This window comes from Pseudopodoces humilis, chromosome 18 (assembly GCF_049639895.1).
Source record: "Pseudopodoces humilis isolate 2021_Gansu_Grassland_sample_001 chromosome 18, ASM4963989v1, whole genome shotgun sequence".
In the NCBI taxonomy this organism is placed as follows: domain Eukaryota; kingdom Metazoa; phylum Chordata; class Aves; order Passeriformes; family Paridae; genus Pseudopodoces; species Pseudopodoces humilis.
Window position 1 is genome coordinate 8,440,432 of NC_142217.1, and position 25,368 is coordinate 8,465,799.

Sequence of the window (25,368 nt, forward strand, 5' to 3'; positions counted from 1 at the left end):
CATCTCATTATTCCCAGCAGTTTCAGGAGTATTTCCTCCCACAGCTTCTGATGTGCCATTCTCTGCAGCATATCCCATTTATCTTACATGAGTCATCAACTTCAGTGTCAACCTGGAAGATTTCAGAGAAATGGATCCCCTCTAATTACCTGGCATTGGCCATGAGGGAACAGCAGACGAGTCTGCATTTAATTTCCTGTACTTAGAGAAAATAAACTATACATAATGTTAAAGAGTCTCTACATGTCAGCTAGGAACTCTGGCAGGTGTATTTTCCCTTCCCTTTGGCCTAAAAATGCTATCATTGCACACATTTTCCACACATCCACTTTGTATTTTTAATCTTCCAATCTGAAATTATAAAGGACATTTTATTCACATAAAATATTTCACTTCTATAGAATCAGAATTAAAAGTATCTATATACATTCAGATACAGAATTTTCAAAAGTGGAAACCAGAGAAAATCCCATCTTTTCCTCTTTGGATCTTTCTACAAGACAATCACTGAGCAGCGACTCTTCACCTTGACAGTGCACTCCCAGGGCAAGCGATACCATGGGGTGTGAAGCTGCCTGACCCAGCCAGCAGGATTTGGAAGCCTCTCCCTGTTTGCCTGCTGCTGAGAGAAGGGAGACCTAGATCTGCTCAGAACTGCACACTCGAAGGAGGCATGAGCTCACCAGGCTTTAGCAACCCCTTGACATGTAAGGAGCTGACAATACAGGCAAAAAACTCTTTGCAGCATGAATGATTTGAGGCCACTCTCCCAGCCTAAAAATCAGTTGTCTGCACATCATTTGTATGAAAATTATCAGCTTAAATTATGTTCTGCTTAAATACAAGTTACAGACTATTCCAATACATTTGCTTTTGCAGTGATTTTTACTGAAAACAAGAAAAAAAAGTACTGTGGAAAAGCTCCTTCATAAATCAAATTAACTGCCTGCAGCTGAACACTTACTGGGCATAAGAAACAAAATTATTGTTGAGAAACTCCACACATTCAGAAAAGAAATACTCAGACAAGCAGAATACAAACACATACTGCTTACACTTAAACACGTATTAAACTCTGACACAGTAAATAAACAGAATCTTACACACTTACTAATATAACAGATTATAACTCCACATTTTTCTTGTACCAAGAGAGAAGTTAACTGTTCAGATGGATGAATTATATTCTAACAGTATAACAATACAGAACAGGAGAAATTGTTCTATGGAAAGGGTACAGTGCACTTCACACAGTCTGAAGTGATTTCCCAATGATTCAGAAAAGAGAGTATTTTGAAATTTAAAAAATTCCATGTTCTAATGAGGAAGTGTATAACTAAAGAACCCAGAGGAAGACATTTTCCTTCAGACACCATATTTCTGAAGGAAGTTCTATCCATTCCTATCCGTTTATAGTGCTTTATATAAACTGAGAGTTCCCTGTGCCCAGGTGAAAGCTGATGACAGTAATAGCAGCTGGGTGGGAGCAGTTCAAACCTTCAGGAACATTTCTCTTGTTCAGAAAGATGAGTTTAGCCAGGAGTTTGTGCTATCCACTCCTCCCCCTTTCCAAGGGTAGCCACCCCACAGCAGATCAATGCGCTTCAGCTACTTGGAGTTATACCTCATATTGTGCTTCAATTCAATACAAACTTAACACAGAGATGAATATTTTAAAAGACCTTTAAGAAGTCTGATCAAAATTTCAACAGCAACATGCAAAATCTTTAGTAAGAAAAAGCAGAAATCACAGAATTTATGAAAAAATAAGAATGAGGAAATTTTTGTACAGACCAGGAAAGATGAATGATCAAAATGATGCTGTGTATTTTTCATGAAACCAAATATTGCTGTTGCCAGTAAATGCTGTACAATATGAAATATCTGGGTGAACAAATAGAGAAAAAAAAATGCCTCTGAAGAAGGAAATAGTTCTGCTACAGATTCAGGTATACTGTGAATATTGAGAATATCTGGATATTCTGCTCAGGGAAAATTTCTTTTAAATCCCTGCATGAATAACATTTATCTCCCACATCAGGAAAAAATACTCCTACTCCAACAACCTCTTGTTTCTCCCATCAGTCTTGAACATACATCAATCCAAACTCGATTGATAACTTGGTTTTACTGGTTACTTGAGTGTGCAACAATATAGTTCTTGTATTTTTAGTGATAAGGCTTCAAACAAAAACTACTCATTGCCTCAACATGTCTGTTGGAAAAGTCTAAAACTCTGAGACAGTTTCACAGGTACCCAGGGGCATCTCACAATTCCCAGCTCCACAGCACTGCAGTGTGGGAAAGGTGCATGTTCTTATGATGGACCTTGTCAACATTCCTAAGAGCTGTACTAGAAGGAACAGAAACGCTGTCAGCACTTTCCAGTACTAAATTCACCTTCTCACTACCAACACCCAGGTGTTCAAAGGTGTCCTCAGCAGGTCCCATGTGAACCAAGGCAGAGAGCTGCCTGTTACCCCAGTGCTGACCCACCTGCCACTTAAGAACTCCCTCTTCCCTGCCAAATGAAATAAATTTGTAACTCCTCTGGAATGGTTCATATACGTTCTTACCTTTGACTGCTAAAGCACCACAATGACTCCTCAAATTCACTCATGCACTTTCAAATCTGATGGTAATTTTTTAAGCTCTTATGAAACAGTAGAAGTTCTGTCATGAGCCACCACCACCACACTGAAACATTAAACACACTGCCTATGTTTGGGCAGTATCTGCCTTGAAGATTGTTTTGACAGACAAAAACTGCTTTGTGTTTCAGTTACTTTCATTGTTGGTTTTAAAGGACCCTAATTTCACATTTATCTTAAAAGAAATGGTGACTTTACAGGTGGCAACTTAATACTTTCCCATTCAAATCACCCATTTTGGCCTACCACAAAAAGTAGAGTAAGTATTAGTGGAACAATAGCAACTTGATTGTTCTTTGATGACTCTTTATTTTAGCAGTAATACAATTAATAGAACAACTCGTGAATTACGCAATATAAATTAGGGACAGAAAAAGCCTGGAATCTTGCTTGGGATCTCCACTCAGAGTTTGAAATGATTTTGTGTTCAGTGTCTAAAAGTGAGCTGGAATTTGGATTGTCATTTGAAATTGATAGCATTGTTAAAAAAAAGACAAAAAACTTTTTCAAATTGCAATTTTTTCATCTTCTCTTTCTGCTGCTGACTATTTAGAGATATTTTGTAAGAGAGAGAACTACTCATTTCCAAACTAAACATTGGACTTAAAACCTCTGCAATTTGAGCACGTACCTGTTTCAAAAGAGCTATTTTTAACATTACAAATAGCAAAATGACTCTGAGGATCACAGAGAAACCTATAATGACCTAGAAACAAAACTGCAGCTGAGAGACTGGTTTCTATCAAACAACAAAACCAAAGTATCTCTTTCAGCTGAAAGAAAATCTTGAGTTGTGCATGCTGTACTTTTCAATTACAGGTTTAAACTCTGTTACACACTGCAAGTGTATCCAAACCAGAGGCTGAAGTAAAAGACACGCAGCAAGCTCTTGGTTTCAGTGAAAATTAAATCTGTTAGAATTTGAAGTATTTTCAGAGGGCACAAGTACCTCTCATTTGAATTTAAATTTAATTTGAGTATATTGCATGACTGGGTGAAATGAAGAAAAAAGGCCTTGGAATGGAACATCTCTGTCAGTTCCATAAACCAGAGTCCAGTAACATCTCATTTAATGGCAATGTATTGCACAAGCTTTTCATAAACATTTGCTTTACATCTAAGGTCATAAGTGCTTGCTCCTTCCATTCTTCTGCAGCACAGACTTCCAAGTGTTCTGCCAACCTTCAGCCTACAGAAAAAGTGTTATTTAAAAAGTGGAAGCGTCTAGTAGATACTAGCCAAAATTCCAAAGTACAGGAGGAAGCAATGCAGCCCCATGGTACCTCCCCAGTGCCTGCTGTCTGCCCCTCAGAGCAGACCCCTTATCTGGGTGAAGCATCAGTGATCTGCTGAGTGACATCACTGACTGGGAGCTGCTTCCCAACCTTATTAAACATCAAGTAACTAAGCAACAATTGCTTTAACAGTACATTCCAACTCTTCACATCAGATGGAACTCATTCCTTTGCAATCCCACCAAAAAGAAAAACAAAACCAAACCAAACTCCCTCGGGTGTTTAAACTCTTTCACTACCACAATAACATTTTCAAGTGGGAAAAAAGCCTAATTACTCAAATATCTATTTCACCTTGGCCTTACATACACCTTGGTTAATATACTGGACCTTTATATTGTGTTAGGATAATCTAGTTCTTGATCATAGTGTAATAATTTCTTCGCATAGGAAAATAGTGCTCTGACTACACAAACTAAAACATCAGTCTACATAACCCCTATTATAATTTATTCTATTACTTCTATAAACATTAAGAACATTACTTCAAATTATTAATTAAGGAGATTTGTTTTGGGGGAGTTCTGTTCTGCCTGTATTCTCCACCACTGTGGCAACCAAGACCCAAACAACATAAGTAATGGTCACCATCTACCTCAGTCACCCTTCCCAGAAAAATACCAAACATTTACAGTGATGTCAAATTTGTAAGTCTGCATGTTCTACTTCTCCCACTAAAACCCACACAAATTCCTTTTAAGGGAGGACATATGTTGGCAGTGTTCACTGCTTAAATGAAAACTACCTTCCATTTGGTCTTGCCCATATACATATCTAAATTAATAAATATTTTTAAAATGTGTATATAAAGTACATAAAAAAAAGCATTTTTGTATGTTTAACTATACAGATCTATGTTTAACTGCATATATATATCCTGTAGAGGACAATATTTAGTCATCCACTGTGATTTGCAAAAGGTGGAAAGTGCTGCACACCAATTACCACTTCTGTTTGCTCCGTGTTACCTTCTTTCAGTGGCTCTGTCACAAGCTGACATTTCAACCACAACATTTACAGTCAGGACTTAGTTCTAACAACTTAAAACAACTGTACAATGGAATTTAAAATTAACTCAACATTCTCTTCTAGCGATGCATTTAGTTATACACAAGGAATTTCAAGAAAAAAGGTCAGAAAAAGATCTGAATAAGTTTGATCAAGTGATCTCTTTAAAGGAAAACATACTTTCTGTATCTCCTGTAATCACTCAAATGCCAGGCCCTTAAACAGCAATTCATATATACCAGATGCCTTGAATTGAGTCAGTCACAGGTCATGTCTCCTTTGTTAATCTCTTCACAATAAGCAGATAATTAAAAAAAATAATATCTATAAATCAAACTAAAATGATGGAATGTTTGTTTAGAAGTTTACCAAATGGAATGACCCTGCTGGAATTCTTTCATGTAGCCTGTGAAAATGTCAGAATATATTCCATTTAAGAGGTCATAGTCCCTAGAGATCTCTGAGTTTTGGCTTGTATGTCTTTTCACATGCTTTAATATTTGAAAATTGTTCCTTGTAGACACTGACTGATGGCCTGGGAATGCTAGGATTGTGGGAACTGGCAGTACCAATGACAAAGACAGACTTACTGGGAAATCAGTACCTACTCAGTTTGCGCTCTCCTCTTGGAAGAGATAGAGCGACATTTGAATATTTAAAAGGAGACCAAGAGATGTGATTTTTCTACTGACGTGTTAAAAAACCAAACAAAATCCCAAAAACAAATTCCCCCAAAAAAACCAGAGCACTCTCAAAAAAAAAAAAAACAAAGCATAGAGAAAACCATTTTAATTACAATATGCTGTGTGTTCTTAGCAAAGATTATTTAGTAGAATATTTGCATTGGATGTTCCATGGTCTATTAAAACCTTAGTGGAAAGACAAACCCCAGAATCACTAAAGCTGGCAGCAGCCTCTTGAGATCCCCTGGCCCAAGCCCTGCTGGAGTAGGATCAGCTGGAACAGGCTTGCCCAGGACAGTGCCCAGTCTGATTTTTAGTATTTCCATGGGTGGAGATTCCACAGCCTCTCCAGGCCACCAGTGTACACACACACCCACCTTATTTATGCACTATACTATAAATGCACACACACATTTCTCCTGTAAACTTGTTGAAATTGTGCACTTCTTTATCTAGATTGTGCCATTCTTTATCTAGATAGGTCTTTCAGGATACACTTCCTTTGAGGTCTGGTTTGTGGGGGATTTTTATGTCTGGTTTGCTAATGTTATTGGTGGTGGTGGTACTGTTAATCAGAATATCTGCGTGCTGTTTTCCAGATCTCACTGCTTTCAGCTTAGTGATTATTAAACTGCTGAATTTAAGATGACATTTTCAATTACATTCCCTGCCAAGCTATTACTTTTAATCATAACTAAGTTTTCCATTTGTTGTTCTCTAGTCTTTCCACTAGCCACCTTTTCTAGACTGTGTAGTGTACCTTTTCTCCCAACTCTCTCAAAAACCTAAATTCTAAGCACAGTGACCTACCTATGTATCATTACAAGAGGAAAAAAACACACCTAATCACTGATCTTAGAGAAGTGGAGAAAAACCTGTCATACATAAATGCAAGGAGAATCCCAAATCTCACCTGATTCCCTAATATCAAATTTGCAGTTCAAATCTATTAATTGCACAGAGGATTAAGAATTTGTTCAGAAGCCATAAAACTATGCCAAGAATGCACAATACCAGTGCCACATACTGAGGGAGTGGAAGATAAGAGATAACAGGCAAACTAATATACCACAACTCTTTTAGATGCCAGAAAAAATCCCTTGGATCATCAAATTTATTTAAGTAATACCATTAGGTTAAGTGGGATGTGGATTTCATTCAGTTATTTTAAGAACTCTGTCTCCCAGCTGACTAGACTGATCCCTTAGGAGGACTCAATATACACCATTTGGAGTATTTGTTCTTGTTTGGGTTTGTGTTGGGGTTTGTTTTTTTTTTTTGTGTGTGTGTGTGTGTGTGTGCGTGTGTGTTCCATCTCCCCTTGAATTCTCCACAGTTCCCTACAAGCTCCCCAGCCCCATAGGAAGCTGCAATTCTCACCTGATCTTCTGTACCTCAGGGTCTCTGCTCCTCAGTGTCCCTGTTCTTACACAGCCAGGGGCACTGCTTTCTTTAGGCTGTTTTCTCCAAACTGAGATTTTACCAGTCTTGCTCTTACTTTAAGATGTTCACTGTTCCAAGGCTTTTTTCCTGCTGAACATCCAAGCCTCTTGGTTCTTCTCTCAATTAGCCAGTTCTGCTAGAGAACAGTTGTTGCCAGCCACGGGAGGAACAGCACTACCTTCTCTACCCTCTTCCAGTTCATGATGCACAACCCCAAAGAGAAGCAGAAGCAATCCCATTCCTACGCTGGCTGTGAGTTTGGAGGAGCAGCCCTCACACCTCACAGCCCTCACTGCCTGGATCAGAATTGCTTCTCCACATCACACAAGAGGCAGGGAATTGGCACCCTCCTCTTCTGACAGGATTTATGGCCAAAGGGCAGAACTGAAGGGCAGTCAATGGTCTGGACAGGTGGCAGCCACTTACCCACCCATTTACAAGAATATAACCAGGCTCCCACCTGTGGATGACAACTACACAAGAGCAACTTACATATCTCTTTTTCAAAAACTAGTAGCCACTGTCACAAGCAGAGTCTGGCACAATGAGATAATCAAGGAAGCCACCGCAGAGCCAAGAGAGGTTGCTGTAAAACACAAGCTAGCAGCTTTCTATTTTACATGTACCTTGAAATAATTGCATGGCTCTTCACACCCAGCCCTTCACAGCTCCCTCTTCCAGCCAAAGTGGCATGCTCAACAGTTCTGGAAAAATACTAATTCAGCATGCAAAAAAGCTCTGGTCATGCACTGCTTCCTTTTTTTGATCGTATCTACATGTGCAATCCCTTCCCATCATTTGGCTCTGAAACAGCAGGTTGGAAAGCTGCAGGCAGCATCATTCCCATCCACCCTCCTGCTGTCAGCAGCAGACAGCATATCCTTCCCTCCCTTGCCACCTCCTGGCTCTCAGACAGAAGCTCGTGAAACTGTGGTACAGTGTGTGGGCAGCACATTGTTCTGACTGGTACTCAGGCTGTGCCATGCTGCTGCTACTCTTTCAGCCTCCCTCCACTGCAGTCCAACTCCACACCCAGGCATCAGTCTTATCCCTCCTGCTTCCAAAGAGCCTCATCCATGTCACTTTTCCCCAAGCTGTCCTTCCTAGGGACACAGCATTTTGCCTAAAAAGCACATACACTGGACCCAACCTGGCATCCTTCAGGCAAGGATGCAAACGCAGAGCCTATTTCCCAAACTCCATGTGAGCAGCCCCACTGCTCATGAGAGGGACTGCACACTGTCATGAGACTGCCAGAATCACACACACATCTCCATCATCACTCAGGAAGTGACAAGTGTGAAGAGCAGAACCAATGAAATAGGAACTTCTGCTGCTTTTTAGCAAGTGGAGCAAGAGTTGGCCTCCAGAGGACAGGCATGATAAACCATTGCAACACACAGAGCACAGGCTTACATGATCAATGCACTGTATGTGCTGCCTAATTATCCAGAGAGATGCAGACTAATGAGAACCTGAAATTAGTTTCATTAGCAATACAGTATTGTCCACAGCCATGAACTTGAAAACAGCTCAAATGAGAGAACCTTAAAATTGTGACAGCCCAGGAGACCGTCATTCAACATCCACCTCCCAAAATTGTCCATTTGTCTTTGTTCAGGGAGTAAATACCTGCACGTAATAAGTAACTAGAAAATCTTAAGCTCCTAATGCACTCCAACTGTGTTGTTATTGATCCTCTGCTGGAAGTTAAAACCTCTTCAACAGAGTTGGCACAGCATATAAATGTTCCTTTGTAAACTCAAGGGACAATAATTCCACTGGAGCTTAAGCTAACCATGAGAATTTGCAGCAAACCCACCGAGCTCTGCCCACCTGAACTCTTATGCCTGCTTTGCTCTGTGACTGGGATCTCTGGGGCACAGGGCAGGGGAGAGGAGGAAAATGTGAAAAAGGAGAAGGTAGTAACAGCTCCAGTGACTGCTGGCTCACCAGGCACGCTGTGATTACCTCCATGGTAAACAAAACCAAACCAGAGCAGAAGCCTCCTACCCTTGCAGTGACATTGGAAAAGCTGGAAACACAGTTTCTGTACTAACTTGTGCAAGTCAGCTTAACAACACTGCAGAACAACATCAGAACAGTTCAGCCTCCTACTGGACTACTGCCAAAGACTCATTCAAGTAAACAAAAAGTTTAAAGGATCACTACCAAAGCTCACAGTAAGCATAATGCTTCCTGCATAAAAATATCCTACCAAAAAAATACCCTTAAACATGTCAGAATTTTTTTAAGTGCCACTGTATTTCTGTGAACTGCAGTCTCTTATGCTTACAGACTTTATAAAGTAGTGACATGCCAAAATACTCTTGCAAATATCCAATTTTGGTAAGAAGTAAAAATATTATTAAAATTACTTTTAATTTGAATCCATCAAGTTCAAAGTTCACTTTTATAAATTTTCTTCTTTCATAATTTTTATGAAAAATAGTTTCTAACCAAATTAACCAAAATTACTGGATCTGAACTTATAGATGAGCAATAGTTTGGCTGCTTTGGAGGTTTGACAGGACACAGATACCCACCTCATCCATTTTGGTTTTACAGGAAATTAAGGAAAAACAAGTTTTCCAGAAGTATACCAATATTGAATTAAACTTTATAGAATGCAAAACATTAATTATGTATTATTTATGCAGAAAAAACCCACCTATTATTGAAAATAATTTTTGTCAGATAATAATACAACTCTCAAAAACATTTCATCAATACTTGTAGCATACACCAGTTGTAGTTTCAAAACTACTTAAAAATCTGCTCAACTCCATTCTAGGTCCCAGAGTGGCCTCGGAGCTGCTGCTCCGAGAGCCGCCCTGGCGGCTGTAGCTTCAGGCCGGAGTTGGCAGCACCCCGCCGCACGCGGCTCCGCGCCCCGGCCCCACGCACTCACTCACCATTCTTGCGCTCGGTGAGGGGCGGCAGGCAGGGCCCGGCCTGCAGCGACAGCCCCCGCAGCTCGTGCGCCACGGCCTCGCTGTGCGGGCTGGGCGCCAGCCGCGCCGGGGGCCCGGGCTCGTCCTCGCCGTCCGCCGGCTCCATCCTGGGCACGCCTCGGCGCTCTGCGGAAACAACGCGGCTCCGGTCACTCTCTGCTCCCGCAACACCGACAAACGCTTCGGACACCGCTCTGCCTTCACGTTTGGGCTTTGGGCGGTTCCTTCGCACGAGAAATTCAGCTTTTGAATTACGGACGTTACCTACTGATTCCCCACAAATATTACGGGTTGGCAAAAATGTAGCCAGGGAACGGATGCAGAGGCAATTTACCGGAGAAGCGGGACGGTTTCCCCGCTCACACCGACACAAACATCACCCGGCGTTAACCCTCACGATGGACGTCCAGAAGCTCCCGTACCTCACCCTGTGTCACCACCCGCGTATCGGCAACATCCCTTTTTTCCAATAGCTTCTATTAGAGAATGCTGAATTAACATATTGTGCTAACATACAAATGACTTTTAATATTTTGAAGCTCTGTACAACTCTCCTTCAGATCCCAAATCAACGTCAGTATTCATATAGGTCTTCATACCAACAAAGGACAGTATTAGAACTAGTTCATCCTCAGTCTCTCCAGCAAGGAAGATTTTTGGCCATGAATATTTTAAAATTAATTTTACTGCCCATTAGCTACTTTTTGAATAGTTGAATGAAAGTCCCAATTTACTATTTCCTTCCTTTCTATCATTAGCGTAGTACTTAATCTACAGTAAGGAGAGACAGAAGTATGAATTACTGGTACAGGCTTTTTATACCTCACAGAATTATCAAGTCATTCAAGTTCCAATAAATCAATATGGACTTCAATGAAGTCCTATCTCTGAATTCTTGGAAACTTGAATGATATGAAATACTGATGATTCAAAAAGATCCACAAAAATGAAGAAATGTCTTATTATTGTGAGATTTTTTGTTAACTTTCAATTGTATTTGTTAAGAAACACAATTGCTTGCCATACTCAGCCTTAAACTTCAAATTTCAAATATTCTGAATATAAACACCATATGTGTTGGGGTGTGCATTCAGAATTTTTAAAATGCAATATATGTTTCAATGATCAATACCAAAATATTTCAAGTGTTAGCAAGATATTTAAAAAAAACAAGTTGACAAAAAATTATCCTGACCACCAAAGAACAGCCTACACTACAAAAGGGTAAAGAACCATGTTCTGAAAAGCATGAATTGAAAAATAAGAAATATAAGCAAGTACTGCTTGATTACACCTAAATAGAACAATTATCATGATTGAGTGCATATTTTTCATTATTTTCCCTAGTTACCAAGTGGTGCTTTCACATTAAATGAAGACACATTAACTTTCTGTTATGCAAGATTTTTTTTCTTTGTTCTTAGCTTTTAGAAGCATAATTTACTCAGCTCTCACTCGATTTCCTGACATTACACTCTCCTCAAACTCCCACTCACCCATACAAATTAAGTACATTATTAACCAAGCAGGTCTCTTCAGAGCAGAATTTAAGCGAAAATTTAGCTGCTTATCTGTTCATATTCACAGCATTTTATCCACAATTTACTAGTTATGAGCTGTCTTGGAGTCACTTTTCAAAGAGATTAAGCCATGTGAGCTGTATTCATGCTTTCAAACCAGAAGAAATTAACAGAAACACCTTCTTGTACTAAAAGTTTAGCATTTGTTATGCTGCAGGTTAGCTTTGACTATTTTTTTTCCCCATGACAGGTAAGTAAACATCATGCTTTGAATTAAACCAGCTTGACTTTCACCATTTCTACAACACACTGCAGAACTGCTAACATGTCCATCTTGTAATTTTTGTTTCGGGAATGTACAGAAATGTGGGTTTATTGTCCAGATCCAACTGAGAACACAGCATGCAATTAGATGATGTTGACTGCAGCACAGCAGCACAACTTAAAACAAGTTTGACTTCCCACACAAAATGTGCTTGATGTATGGTTTGAACATTAATAGATCAGGTTGGAAGGGACCTTCTGGAGGTCATCTAGTCCATCCCCCCATCCCATGGGATTACCAGCTCTCAGGAACTTGCCGTGTCAGCTTCTGAAAATCTCCGAAGCAGATGATTTCACCACCTCTGGGTAACCTCACTATGAATGCTTTGCCCACCCTCTTCACAGAGAATTTCTTCCCCTGCTGATCATGACTCTCAGGTCCCGATTTTCATTGTAGTTTCACACAGTGCATGAATGTCACCATTAGGAAACCTCTAAATCCAAAGTTCTCCAGTGCAGACCTGTAACCCTAATGTTAAACTTTCCAATTCACAGTCAAGTCCCAGATATTGCACTTCCTTTTTCCTAAATCTTTTAGATAGGGTGCTAAAAACCCAGGTATGTTCTCAAATGATCCTTTAACACTAGAAACACAAACAATTCAAAATGAGTAGTAGAAAACATTCGTTCACCTTGTTTAAAATCAAAGTCTGTACAATAAACACTTTATCCATGTGCATCAACCATGTGCAAAACTGAAAAACCTCTCATTTAGAATGCAAAGGTCAAGATACTCTCATAATTTGTATGAAAGATAACAACTTGCCTCCCCTTTCTCATTTGTTTGAAGCCTCCTCAATCCTGAAGAATTATTTCAGATTTGCCATCTGCATTTACAGATGGTAACCATTATCAGTGTAACCCCTGAATGGAAGCAGACCTATACACAAAGTATATTAGTAACATAACTGAAACTCAACAGTAAAAACATGGAAAATACAATTTAAAAAAACACACATTCTATTAAAGTTTCAGTATTCTACTTAGCATAATTCAAGAAAACACCTTTTATACCAGGCTGATCAGACAAAAATCAGTTGTCACTCCAGGAGTTTCCATTCCTTTCCTCAAAACTAAGACACCTGAAGTTAAAGTTGTGTGAGCCATCACTCTGCTAGGTATGAAAACAATTTCTGCTTATGAGCTGTTAGAAATCGTAATACCAATTTATTTCCAGAAACTAAAAATAAAATTACTCAATTGCTCCACTAGTTCTAAATTATTACAGGTGGCTGGTTTTTGGTTGGTTTTTTTTGCGGGTTTCTTTTGTTTGTTTGGTTTGTTTTAACATAGAATTCAGCAAAATGTTTAAGAATAGTAAAGTGAAAACTAGAAAAAAATTATTTTCCTACTTAGCCTTTAGAATACATTATCAAAATAGAATCAGCACCAGCACTGCTAGGAGGCTTTGGTTCACATTTCCCTGACAAGTACATAGGAACAGTGTTCCAGCACTGGCAAACCAGAACTGTACAATGTATGAACCTTATGTAAGTGTTCTCACAGATTGTAGGTGGTTGCTATCTTCTTAACTGCTGAAGACAAACGCTCCTTTTATTTTTAAACATTTTATCTTCAAAAGACAAAATGTATTTCCTTGGAAAAATCTTATAATGGGGGGGGAAATACATACTTCCCTGCTGCTTGAGACACCAGAACTGGTATTTAATTTGGCACAAGCTCTGAAATCTGGATGACACTCCAGTAGTAAATCAGCTTTTATTTTAGCAATCTGCTGGAAAATAACAGTTAAAGAATCACAATGCATTCAAGCTTTGGCCAAGTCAACTGGCTGACATTAATACTGCTCACTCACTCACACCTCCAAGGAGCCTGGGTCACTGTACCCAGTACAGTATTGAATTGAATGAAAGTCATCAGATATTACCAATACCAGCTGCAGGATTTACAGAACCATGGTGTGAACATGAGTCTGGAAAGACTTGGAGATCTGTGCAGTGGGAACAGTGATTTCTGACACTGAGGCCAATAAGCACTTTGGGGGTTGTTTTAGTTTTAAATATTCCTTCTATTTGAGCAGTGGGCATTCATGATTTGTACCTGAGAGAATGTGAGAAGTCACAATCTGAGACTGACCTGGCAATTCCCCTTCCCCTTTCATGAAGAAGGGCAAAGACTGCTTTCAGAATGCAGCAGACCCTACCAGTGCCTACACAAGCCTAGAACAAACTTCCTTCCTAGGCTACAAATTAGTCCAGTCCAGTGGTCAGACCCTTGGAATGCTCAGTCTCTCTTTTCTTCCAAGGATCAACACACATCAGGCTTGAACATAAACAAAGTAGTCAGGAACCTTCAGCTCACTGAACAGTCCGGGAACTGGAAGCTATGGGAGTCACTTCCCGGAGACGAGCCCAGGGGATGGAACACCCAGTCCAAGGAGAGGAAGAGTTGCAAAGTTTCAAAGGATGGCTCCTCTCAGCATGCTGCCTATCAGCAAGGGGTAAAGAGAAATTCAGAAACAAATCATGGGCTTGGCTGCAGTCTCTATCTCCACCAGCTCCTGGAGCAACACCAAAGAGAGGCTGTGCTCCAAAGAGGGTGACGCTCCTCAGCCCAGCCACAGCAGCTGCCGGAGCTCAGAAATGCAGCAAGGGCTGTGGGGGACAAGCCCCGACTGGGCAGGCACAGCCTCACCCCTGCTGAGCTGACACCATCTTACTGCAGCACGTGAACTTTGACATGAAAACTGGCATTCAGTTGCCATATTGAAATAAAAACTTCATTCTTACAGTTAAAACAGTGTCAATAAACTTAATTAATTAAGTTTTGTGGTCAAATACAGGGCAACAATTATTTAAATCATACAGCTACTTTTATGAAGGTAATTATACAAAAGCAGAAAAAGATGAGAAATAGCAGCTGACTAACTATGAGTAATCACCTTGGATTATGCATTATGAGAAACTCAGTATTACTATTCATTTCTTTAAAAAACAGTGTGCAGAAGTATCTGACAAAACTGAGGTCCTGTCACGCTTCTCACTGTTCCAGTACCTGGAATAACATGTTTCTTCCAGGAGCACAGAGTCCTCCTGGACCGGGCTGGTCAATACTGCAGAAAAATGTCCACTTTTATTAAATAACTGAGATTAAACTTTTGTAACTGTCTGTTCTAGCTAAATTAATACCATTGAACAGACTCCAAAAGACCTCCAGAAACTCATTTAACACTTCTGCATATTTTGCTATGCAGAATAAGCTACAGTGGCAAATGCACATCGTAAATGAGGTAATGTATAGAGAATTACTTGTATCTGGACACAGGCTGGGGATGAGTCATGAGAATCCTTGATGCTATGTTCCCTCCACTGCTGCCTCCAGGTAGGGAAAAAAAAAAATCACAGTAATTGGTAACTGGAGCTGTGCCCTGCTAAGTGCAAATGAATTACCCAGCAGTGTGGGGCTCTGAGGAATAAAGGCAGCCTCCCACAGCTCCATTAAAGTGTGGGGAAACTGAAGCCTACCCTGTCACTGTGTAGGGCCATAGAGATGATTTATCTATTCTTTTTCTCACATTACTGCCTTCTCAAACTAACCTGTTCAAACAAGAGTTAGTGAAATCTGGGCTACACATAAACCTTCACTGGATAGAATCTACCTCATAGCAATGTTGTGAAGCTTAGTGTTTAAATACCTTAAGGTCTCATACAAACGTTTTCAGTAGTAAATATTAAAACTATCTTCTGTATTCACATTTCAAGGGCTTTAAAATGATAATAATAGAATTTATTCAAAATGCTGAACTTCTTATAAATATTTTAAGTAAAGCAAGCAAAGGTTCAATATGCACAATATTCATCACTGAAACAAAACTCATACTGTCAGATGAAAATGATGTTCAAATTGCTTACTGACTATATAAAACTGTTCAAATATGTAATTTTCCATTAAGAAACTCTGTAGTGCGCACCAAAATCAATAAATTGGTCTGAGGGACCAAACAAAAAGTAAAGTCTAAAATTAGCTGCCTCTTAGAAAGGTAACACAGTCAACAACCTCCATCTTTAAGTCTGAACTGCTCTGCTATTCCACCCTGCGATAGAGATGCTCACCTCTAGAGAGCTGTTGAAGACCAAGCATGGAAGCAAACATCCATTAACCCATCCTGATAACCCAGGACAGCTTTCAACTTACCTTCCACTGACACAAAGCTTCATAAGCAGAACCACGCTGTGTTAACTTGCAGTGTTTGCAGCAAAGTTCATAAAGATTTGTGCTGAAAACTGAATCACGAGGGGATGATGATTTATTTAATCTACAACTAAGTCCATCTACCCTAAGAGCTGCTGCCTGAGCACTCAGCAGCAACCTGAATTCTGGCTACAATACCTGAAGTGTAGAAAATGCTGTCCCATAACCTGTTGTAAGTATAGGACATCAGGCACAGTCTTCAATAACTTTTTACTTTTAATCACTGTATAAGCAGACATAATTTTATTTAATCTCATCTTTTCTGTGGATATCCTTAATAAACAATGCTCCTCTTAAGGCAATGTTAAGTCATTCAGCTGGTTTGATTTTTGATTGAATATTGATATTTGATTAAATAGATACAAAGCTGTAATAGCATATATCCTCCCTAGTTCTATTAAAATAAAGAGTTTTCATAAAAATACTTTAAATTATATCATCAAAACATGAAGTAGCATCTTATTTAGATGTTACTGTATATGGAAATATGTTGTGTGAAAATGGTCAGAAAAATCTAAACATGACATTCCTATTTTTCAGTCTGTGAAGTTGATGTTGACTGTCAATATTCTACATTTGCTTTAATACTCTAATTTTAAAAGCTGATATTAACATTGGCAACAAATACATTTAGGCTGAGTTTACAAAGCAACACAAGTCAGTTTTACACCTAAATTTAACAAGGCAAGGAAACAAAGAAACCAACCAAAACAAAACCAACCAACCAACCAAAAAACAGCTAACTGCATTAGTGTGGTGTGCAAACAAATGATGCTTCTAGTTTCTCACCCTCATAAATGCCTACATATTTAAATAAGATCAACTCTGATTAACCTGCCCAAAAGCAAGTTCAGTTCTTCTGGAATATGACAGAACTTTGTAGAAGGATCCCATCTAAGATCCCATGTGCTCCAAGATTTTCTGTGGCCAGCAAATATAAGGTGCAACCAGAAGAATCTATTTATGTAATTGAAGTTGCCAACATAGGAAAGAATCAAAAGCCAAATGTTCGTTTGGTATTTTAAATGCACTTGATAGCTGAGACAATAATTAGTAAGTTTTATCATTGACTTGGATCATAATCTTTCCCAATTCCTGTATGTGTCAGAGATCTTTGATAGCCAAAATAGTGGTCCATCTTAAAAATGAATGTTGGTAAAGCTCTTAAGGCATTTCAGGAAAGGTTAGAGGACTCCATGATTTAATTTGTTTGCTTGGATATTGCGAGATGTTCCCATTTATGACTAAGCTGCAGGTGCTATTCTGTTTATTTTACTGCCTGTAAACCAAACCCTTGAATTGAACAAAGCAAGGAAAGCACAAGGATTCAAATCAAAGAGGAAGGAACTGCAGGACTGCTTCCCGTTGAACTTGCTGCTTTCTATCTCCTATCAGAAGTGGGACTGAACATTGCACAACCATTTCTAGTAGATGAGATTTCTTGAAAAATCTAAACTTTGCATCTTTTTAGAACCACACACTTTACAGAGATTAGCAAGTCTTATTATTGCATTATTAGGTGTTCTCTTAAAAACTTCTATTGGACAAAATTTAACATACTATTTACATTCAGCAAGAAACTGCTAATTTGACATTAATTCAAAATAATGTGGGCATAATTAGAGATTACAAGCAACTTCACTTTAGGGGATCTTGCAAAAATCAGAATGATTGTCTGAGCTGAAATTCAGTGACAGAGGTCCTCAGTTAAGCAGTCCCTACTAACAACCTTAGGACAGCTAAGAAAATGCCTCTGTCACAAACCTTTTGCTGCATATTGACTCGGACCAACACAGCTACTTTGAGGTATTAACAATGCAAACAGTAACTTGAATTAGCTCCCATGGAAACCAAACAACTTGTTGCTCCCAACTTCTGAAAATGAAACTTTAAATATTTAATCTGCTAATGGACAAAAGAATAAGGTGACAGATTAATGTTCAATTAAAAAAAACAAAAATCAGCTTGTGGTACATCTTAAGCAGCAGCTATTCACTGTGCATTCTTTACCTGATTTACACCAAGTGCTTAGAGTTCATCTACAAAATTCTTTCCTGTTTCTTACTTCTATATCCCACATTTTGTTATATGGCCTCATTTTTTATACAGCAGTGATAAAAGGTCACAATCTGAGTGTGATTACATCACTTGTACTAGATTTACACCTTAGAGAATCTTCCCAAGAATTAAAGTGTTTTGTTTTTTTTTTAATAGAAACAATAAGGACGCAGACTGAAAGAATGTTGAATTCCATACAGTAAAGCAGACTTCCAGGAAGAAAAATCCCACAACAAACTACAAAATCCCAGCCCTGAGACTCCTAAACACTGGAAATTAAGCATAAAGATATACCATACACATGGTATTTTGACTAACAGCATAATAAATCATTTCTTAAAGACAAAATTACACTCTTGACTAAACAAAAGCCAAATTTTGATTTTGAAATCAAACACATTTCTTCTAACAAGGAACAGAGTAGGACCACATGAAGGAATATCACTTATTGCTTCTTTGTAAATACAGATCCAAGATTATAACTGATGTAGCCTAATCTCCAGATCAACACCCATATTCTAAAATAATCAGAAGCATGATATTAGTACGGTGCCTGAAAACTCGAATGTTCTAAAGAGTTTAATGCTATAATCCACTGTCCATGCCCTCAGTGCTTTAAGAACCAATTTCTCACGATCTCCAAAGCTAAAATGAACTTGAATTCCATTTTCCCTACTGAAATTAGCTAAAGACTAATAGAGCAGAAACTCTGGGTCAGAAGAGTTTATGTTGCCTAAGGCCAGTTTCAAAGAAGTCTTATCTGTTAAACTATTGTGTTCCAATATTTCATTCCATACAAAGCTTCTTGTTTAAAAATAAATAAGAAATAGATGGCAACATAAAATTGTTCACAGTAGATTACAAATTTCTGCACTTAGCAGCTGTCACACATCTACTTTCTGTAGTCCTTGTAGTTTGAGTAGCTCTCAAAATATTTTAAAAAGATACTACAAAGCTTTATTAGAAACTATGTTGGAAAATACGTTGGAAAATATGTTGGAAAATGATTATCTGATGAAAACAAGATATGCATTAAATATAAGCTGGTCAGATATAAATACTGTAGCCAAGGAGTTTTTCCTCTTGGTTTATTTTCATTGTTCTTTTTCTATTGTCAGACAATAGCTATTTTTTCCCCAGATCACTACCCACTTTCCTGATTTCTATTCCTGAGTTCTCTACTTTTTCTATCTTCCATGTATCACTGAATCACCTCAACTCAGCTTTACTCATCAAAAATGCTCTGTATTACCACCCTTCCTTGATAACCTTTTCTTGACCACGTTCCTCAGCCAGCCAGCACAAAGCTTGGTAAAGTCTACTACCGACGCCAAGAACCCACAGGCAGATGGGAACCACTATGGAACTCTCTTCTGCACCACCTTCAGGGCCCAGCTGCCTCAGGTGTTTGAGGAGCAGTAGGTGTAGAACTCTGTTCAAGGCTCTCCTGGGAGCGTGGTTTACTCTGCAGCAAAGGGAAGCAGCCCCCCATTCCCCACGTCCGACAGCTGGGCAGGGTCCACATTCCCACCTGTGCTCCTGCTCACAGCATTCCCAGGACAGCAAAGATGAACTATGGGCCAGAGCATGTTGTCACCACCTGCATTTCCTCCTTTCCAAGAGACTCCACTTTTGCCTTTTACCAATTCTGCATGACAAGCTTTTAAAATTAGGCTTCTGATGCAGGACCTGGTAAAAAAGTCATCAGATGGTTTAGCTGGCAGAACAGAGGAAGGGTGGAACATCTGGCAGAGGAGTGAGGATCTGATTCCAGAAGGAATCACATATTACACTCTGTTATTCATAGAATCAAAGAAAGTTGGTTAAAACTGTCTGCAGATGTAGAGAGAATTATTTAGGGCTTGATTCACATTGGAAGACTTATAATTCCCAAAACCATAAAAATGGTTTCTATTTTGCAAAAACTGATAGTATTTGCTCAGTACTTTGTATTTGAATGCTGCTGCACTGACATTAAAATAAAGAAGCATTACTATAATTAACCCATACAAATTCAGAAATAATACAGACTGCAAAATAAAGCAGGAACTTCTCTTGAATTAAGTATTTACTAGAAACACCATCAGTAAGCTCTACCCTCGTAAATCGGGTATTAAAACCCTTCTGCAGTCCAGACACTCCAAATGAAATTAGTGTTGAAAATATTACGTAGAAAATGGTGAGGTTTCCAGTTGTTTCTATAAATTCCTTATTCACACGGGTTAAAGTTTTAACAAAAACCTTATAAATGTATTAATTACATCTATAAAGAGTATAGCTGTACAGAGAGTACAAATTACATTCTGAAAAACATTAGCAAAACATTAAGGCTTTTCTTTTTGGGTACCTGTCTTAGTTGTACTTTATGGAAATATATGTCATGGAAAAATATGTTTAAAAATTTACTTTTAAAAATTAAATACTAAAAAAATAGTATACCAAGTAATATATAAGGAGAAAACACACTCAAAAATAGTTCAGAGAGGTTTATTAGTCCATTCAAAAACTCCTAAAATAAAACACAAATGGCACAATTCAGGTCAACCATAATGAACAGGTTGATCCCCATTAGCTTCTGTATAGCCATCCTATGTATATTCCATGTTCAGAATACACCGATCCTGAGACCCTGACCTGCCTAAGGACCAAGGGAAGATTATAAAAGTACTAACACTCCTTTGCTTTCACACTTCCAGTCACTCAGGTACAAGGGAATGTGCCAAGATGGTCAATGCACAGTGTACAAAGACTGGGAACACAACTTGTGCAGCATTTTAAAACACGAGATTAATGGTGACATCAGGTGTTCTCTCAGATAACCGAAGTACAAACCCCTAATTCCCAACTTACGCTGAACCCCTGCCAATGTAAGACAGCAGCTGCACGTAGGACTGCACCTGTAGCACTGCAAGGAGACAGACACCACAGTCACACACACAGCTCTGCCTATGTCACAACTTTACTTTCCTAAAGCTTTACTAACATGTGGTTCTAAATCATGAAAAGCTTTAAGTGTGTATTTGACTTTGTGCAACCCATTCAGTGTCAGAAACACATGCTTAAAGCTTTGCTGGATTGCAACTTTACCAAGCTTTACATTTTCAATTTTAAAAATATGGGGAACAAAATTAAGCATTGCAGCAATGTAATTAAACAGAATTTCAGTATCTGGAATTCTACGTCTCTTCTATCTTTTTTTTTATACTAAATATTGAGAAATTTGCCTCTACATGAGATATAAGAACCATTTTTTGGTATTAACTGGACTTACAAATATGAACTCATTAAAATGAGTTTCTCTGTTGAATTTTTATGAGCTGCCTCTTTTACATTTCAAGAATGACTAAGAAACTAACTTTAATGTCTCTAGAATTTGTGAACAACTTTTCAGCAACTGTTCTGTAGTGTTCCAGCAGGCTTCTAGCAGAAGGTGGAAATAAGAACACAACTGCATGTCCTTCTCAGGTACAGAACTAGGAGTACCTGTGTCATAAATTCACTTATAAGGGTAGAAAACCAGCAGGTTTCCTTTTAGTCTTTAATTTTTGTTTCATTAATTTGTGTTTCACTAGTCAAAACTGAGTGTAACTAGAACTCTCCTCTCACTTTATTGCTTTTGGCACCATGCCCAGGTAAAAGCCCCTTTTCAAACATTTTATTAATGGCTTAAGCCAAGTACCAAATATGAAATCTTAAAATATTCTCTACTGAGTCAACAATTACAGAGATCCAGTTTATTGCACAAGTGCACAACTGTTACATTAACATCTGGATTTAATAATAGTAATCTGAACACTTCAATAAATTCTGTAATGTGCATTTGCTTTGGAGTTTCAGGATATGGAAGATTTTTGTGGTAGACATCAATCCTTGCCACAGAAGTTTGAAAAAAGTTGTATTCTGTAACTAACACTGGGCAATTTTGACTCTTGAACTTCAGATGCTAAAAAGGTTTAAAGACAATGCCAGTAATACTGGTTCCCTGTCCTCAGCATAGCACGGAATAATTTCATTTGAAGAAGCAAACATGAAACATTCATAGCTGTCAAGTGCAAGTAGTCTTAATCTGTCTTTTTTTTTTTGGACATATAGCTAAAAAAGCAGCAGATTTATTCAAAATAACAACCAAAGGTTGCAGATTTACTGGAAGAGAACACAGAATGAACTGGTTTGCCAAGTCTAATCAAACCTGCTCTTCACAGAGCCTACACACAACCCCAAACACACCTTGCCTTCAGGTTAGGGGAAGCTCCCCTACCTTTAAGTGTTTCTAGTTGGGTTTTTTTGCCTAACACAGTTCTGGGGTTTGCTGGAATACATCAATGCTACAGATACATACCCCCTTCTGTGTATATCCAGCTCTGTACATCTTGTTCTTCCAGTCTCTGGAGCAGCTCTTAGCCATGAGAGTCGTGTGCAGTGTCTGCTTTTTCTGTAGAGGTGGAACCTATGCTCCGGTTCATCTAGGAGGCCTCAGTGGAAACTATCAAGAGGTTTTAAGTTTGATGCTCTGTCTTGGTTATCCTGAAAATCAGGCAACCTGTCCCACCCTCTTTTTCCCACACAGAAGATGAGTAGGGAAGGGCAGGATCAAAATTTTCACCATTCAGGGACCAGCTTAACACCAGAAGCACAGAGTTCCAGAACAGAGAATGTGTTAGTCAATATAACCCAACTTCCTTGTTTTACTAAACTGCTTGACTTCCCTTCCTAACACCCCCTGAAACAGCACTATCACCAGCCATTAAACACCCTTGATTGCTCCCTTTGAGAGAGAATTTTCTTCATCTATAACTGGATTGATTTTACCAAACCACAGAGGGTCTGGAGTTGCTCTGGAGGTGCTGTGCTGGTACAAGCCTGAGTCACTGCAGAAAAACAGTTAAAAATAAACAAAATGCTTCACAGGCCAAAGTTTTAATAGCAAAACTATTTACATTTGGAAAACATCTAACATCTGTGAAGACTTGCAAGCATGACAGTCCTTTAAAAAGAGAGAATACTGTTAAATCAGCATATGAGTATTTAAGTCATAATCTTAAGAGGTGATTAAAGTCCACTCATATCAAAGGCCAAAGCATGAAGTCACAGTAACTTGCTCTTAAGTTTATGTAATACAAGTACCACATGTAACCAAATTTCTGTTTGTACAGGAACAGATCTCTTGGAAAACTTTCCATTTTAACAGGACTATAAAACCATCACAACATAAAGGGATACACTACTCACTAAAAAAAATAGCAGAGTAGCTTTATTAAAAGAACTTATTTAAAAAGTTTAAATTTTTTAAGACACAGCACTTACCTTATATCTCTAGCACCCTTCTAGAGTATCTGTTTCAGCACATTCCTAATTCGTTGGAAAGTAAAAAGAAAAAGAAAAATCACAAAGATGTCACAAGGATTCTTTATTTTAAAAGTTACATATTTTGATCTACCTGAGAAATTAAAGCCTTAAGAATACTAGTTCAGCTTTCTCAGTTTCCAGATGTTAAAGTGTGTTATTAGGTTAAAATCTTGAGATTAAAGTGATTTCAATATATTCTATGTGCGTCTTTTAGCACCTTTCATATTCCTACTCAATTCTAAGTCAATATTTGTCTTTCCAATTACCTCTGGCAAGAACAGCAGTACGAGATGTGCATCATCTGCTCCTTTTAACTCAACTGCAATACACAAACCCACCCTAGTTCCTTCAAGTCTTCACACTTGGAAGTGCCAACTATACAACAGAAATATATATTAGTTTTCTATAGATTCAAATATAATGGAACTTTAAAAAAAAAAAGGAAACCGTTCACATCTGCATTTTGTCATTTTGCTAAGTCACCAACTCAAATGGACTTGTTCCAACATCAAAATTTAATTTACTAGAGTATTTTAGAGTATGTGTGTACATATATACATATACAGACACATATTATTAAGTCAACAGAAACCTACTGCACACTGTATTTAGAAAAGTTTAAAAATCAGTTATTTTAAAGTCTGGCATTTATCAAGTGCTGTTTCATACAGTAACACTAATGGGGTTTTCCAGTTTTGGCACTGAACCAGACTTAAAACGTCCCTGACATTGCTCAGCCACACAATTTTACTTTTAATCCCAGAGATGAATCCTAACAGATTATTTTTAATTCTTTTAAAGGCTGAAGATGATGTTATGGTTTCTGTACATATCAGTGACAGAGGTTAAAAACTGAACATGTTAAAAACCAAAGCAAAACACACAAAAGGAAGAGACTACAAGACAGAAATGCCAGAAAGACTCACAAAAATAAATGGCCTATGATAAAATATATTCCCTCTTCCTTCCAATAATCATTTAATCAATAATTTAAACACTGTTTAAAAAACCCCAAACCTCAACTAAGTATATTCCCTATCCAATATTACATTAATGCATTGTGTCATCAATTATCTAATTTCATTGCTAGGCTAACAAGTAAAAGTTTCAATTTTTAAGTATTTTATGCATATAAACCACTAAATTTGTCTTAATATCTGTGTATTGACCCTCACTATTAAAATTGTTTTATAATATCTCATTCAACATAATCTGACAAATAGAAAAGGTAAATATTAAGGTGATTTCCATGTTATAGTATGACTGCTTCTAAAACCTCATTTGCATCATTAAGTTCAGTTTTCTACACTTCTCCAAATACTGCCAAATCCTGAAAGATGTTCTGCATTCCCAATAATGTGCTAAGGATCTTCAGCTTCCATATGTTTTTATTTGCTTAATAACTGGTGTCATTACCAAACAGCAATCTTGTCGAGTTTTAAATGCAAGTTATACCACAAAGTCACATCTGTAAGTAGTTACTCAGAAAAGAAAACTTCAGGAAGGAACAAGATAAAATGTCACACATTAAGAGAATAATTTTATGAAATGCAGCTATGCCTTTGTTGAGAGCCTTAAAACCTCAACTAATTTAAAACCTGGGCATTTTTTTCTCATAAAGGAAAAGATGCAGCATTAGGAAAGAAGTGTAAACACCTTCCCATAAGCAAGAACTTCAAAATATGCTGTATTCATAGGACAGTGGAAGCTTAGCTTTTTTCCTTAAAAGGTGAGTGATGTTTAAGCTCTAAGTATTTTAGACATATTGACGTAACAGATTTCATGGAGGTGTTTTCAAAACATTCCTAAAAAGATAATTTTCCTGATATTGACTTCATAGCTAAACAACTTACTCTCCTTAAATCCTGTAGTCT

General features: G+C 38.2%; 1 protein-coding gene across 4 annotated transcripts in view; it reads right to left on the reverse strand.

Annotated features, from left to right (window-relative positions):
• Nucleotides 1–25,368, reverse strand: part of MRTFB (myocardin related transcription factor B) — a 68,120-nt gene that overhangs the window by 41,494 nt on the left and 1,258 nt on the right. For 2 of the 4 annotated variants that reach the window (XM_014252651.2, XM_005522896.3), the window contains exons 2-3: nt 23,453–23,497; nt 9,996–10,160 (exon numbers count right to left, since the gene is read on the reverse strand). In XM_014252651.2, the coding sequence (XP_014108126.1) occupies nt 9,996–10,140 (145 nt within the window). In that variant the 5' untranslated portion in view covers nt 10,141–10,160; nt 23,453–23,497. Of the gene's footprint in view, nt 1–9,995; nt 10,161–22,487; nt 22,632–23,452; nt 23,498–23,760; nt 23,833–25,368 lie in introns of those variants that run through there. The other 2 variants (XM_088063924.1, XM_088063923.1) reach the window with 2 other exon arrangements.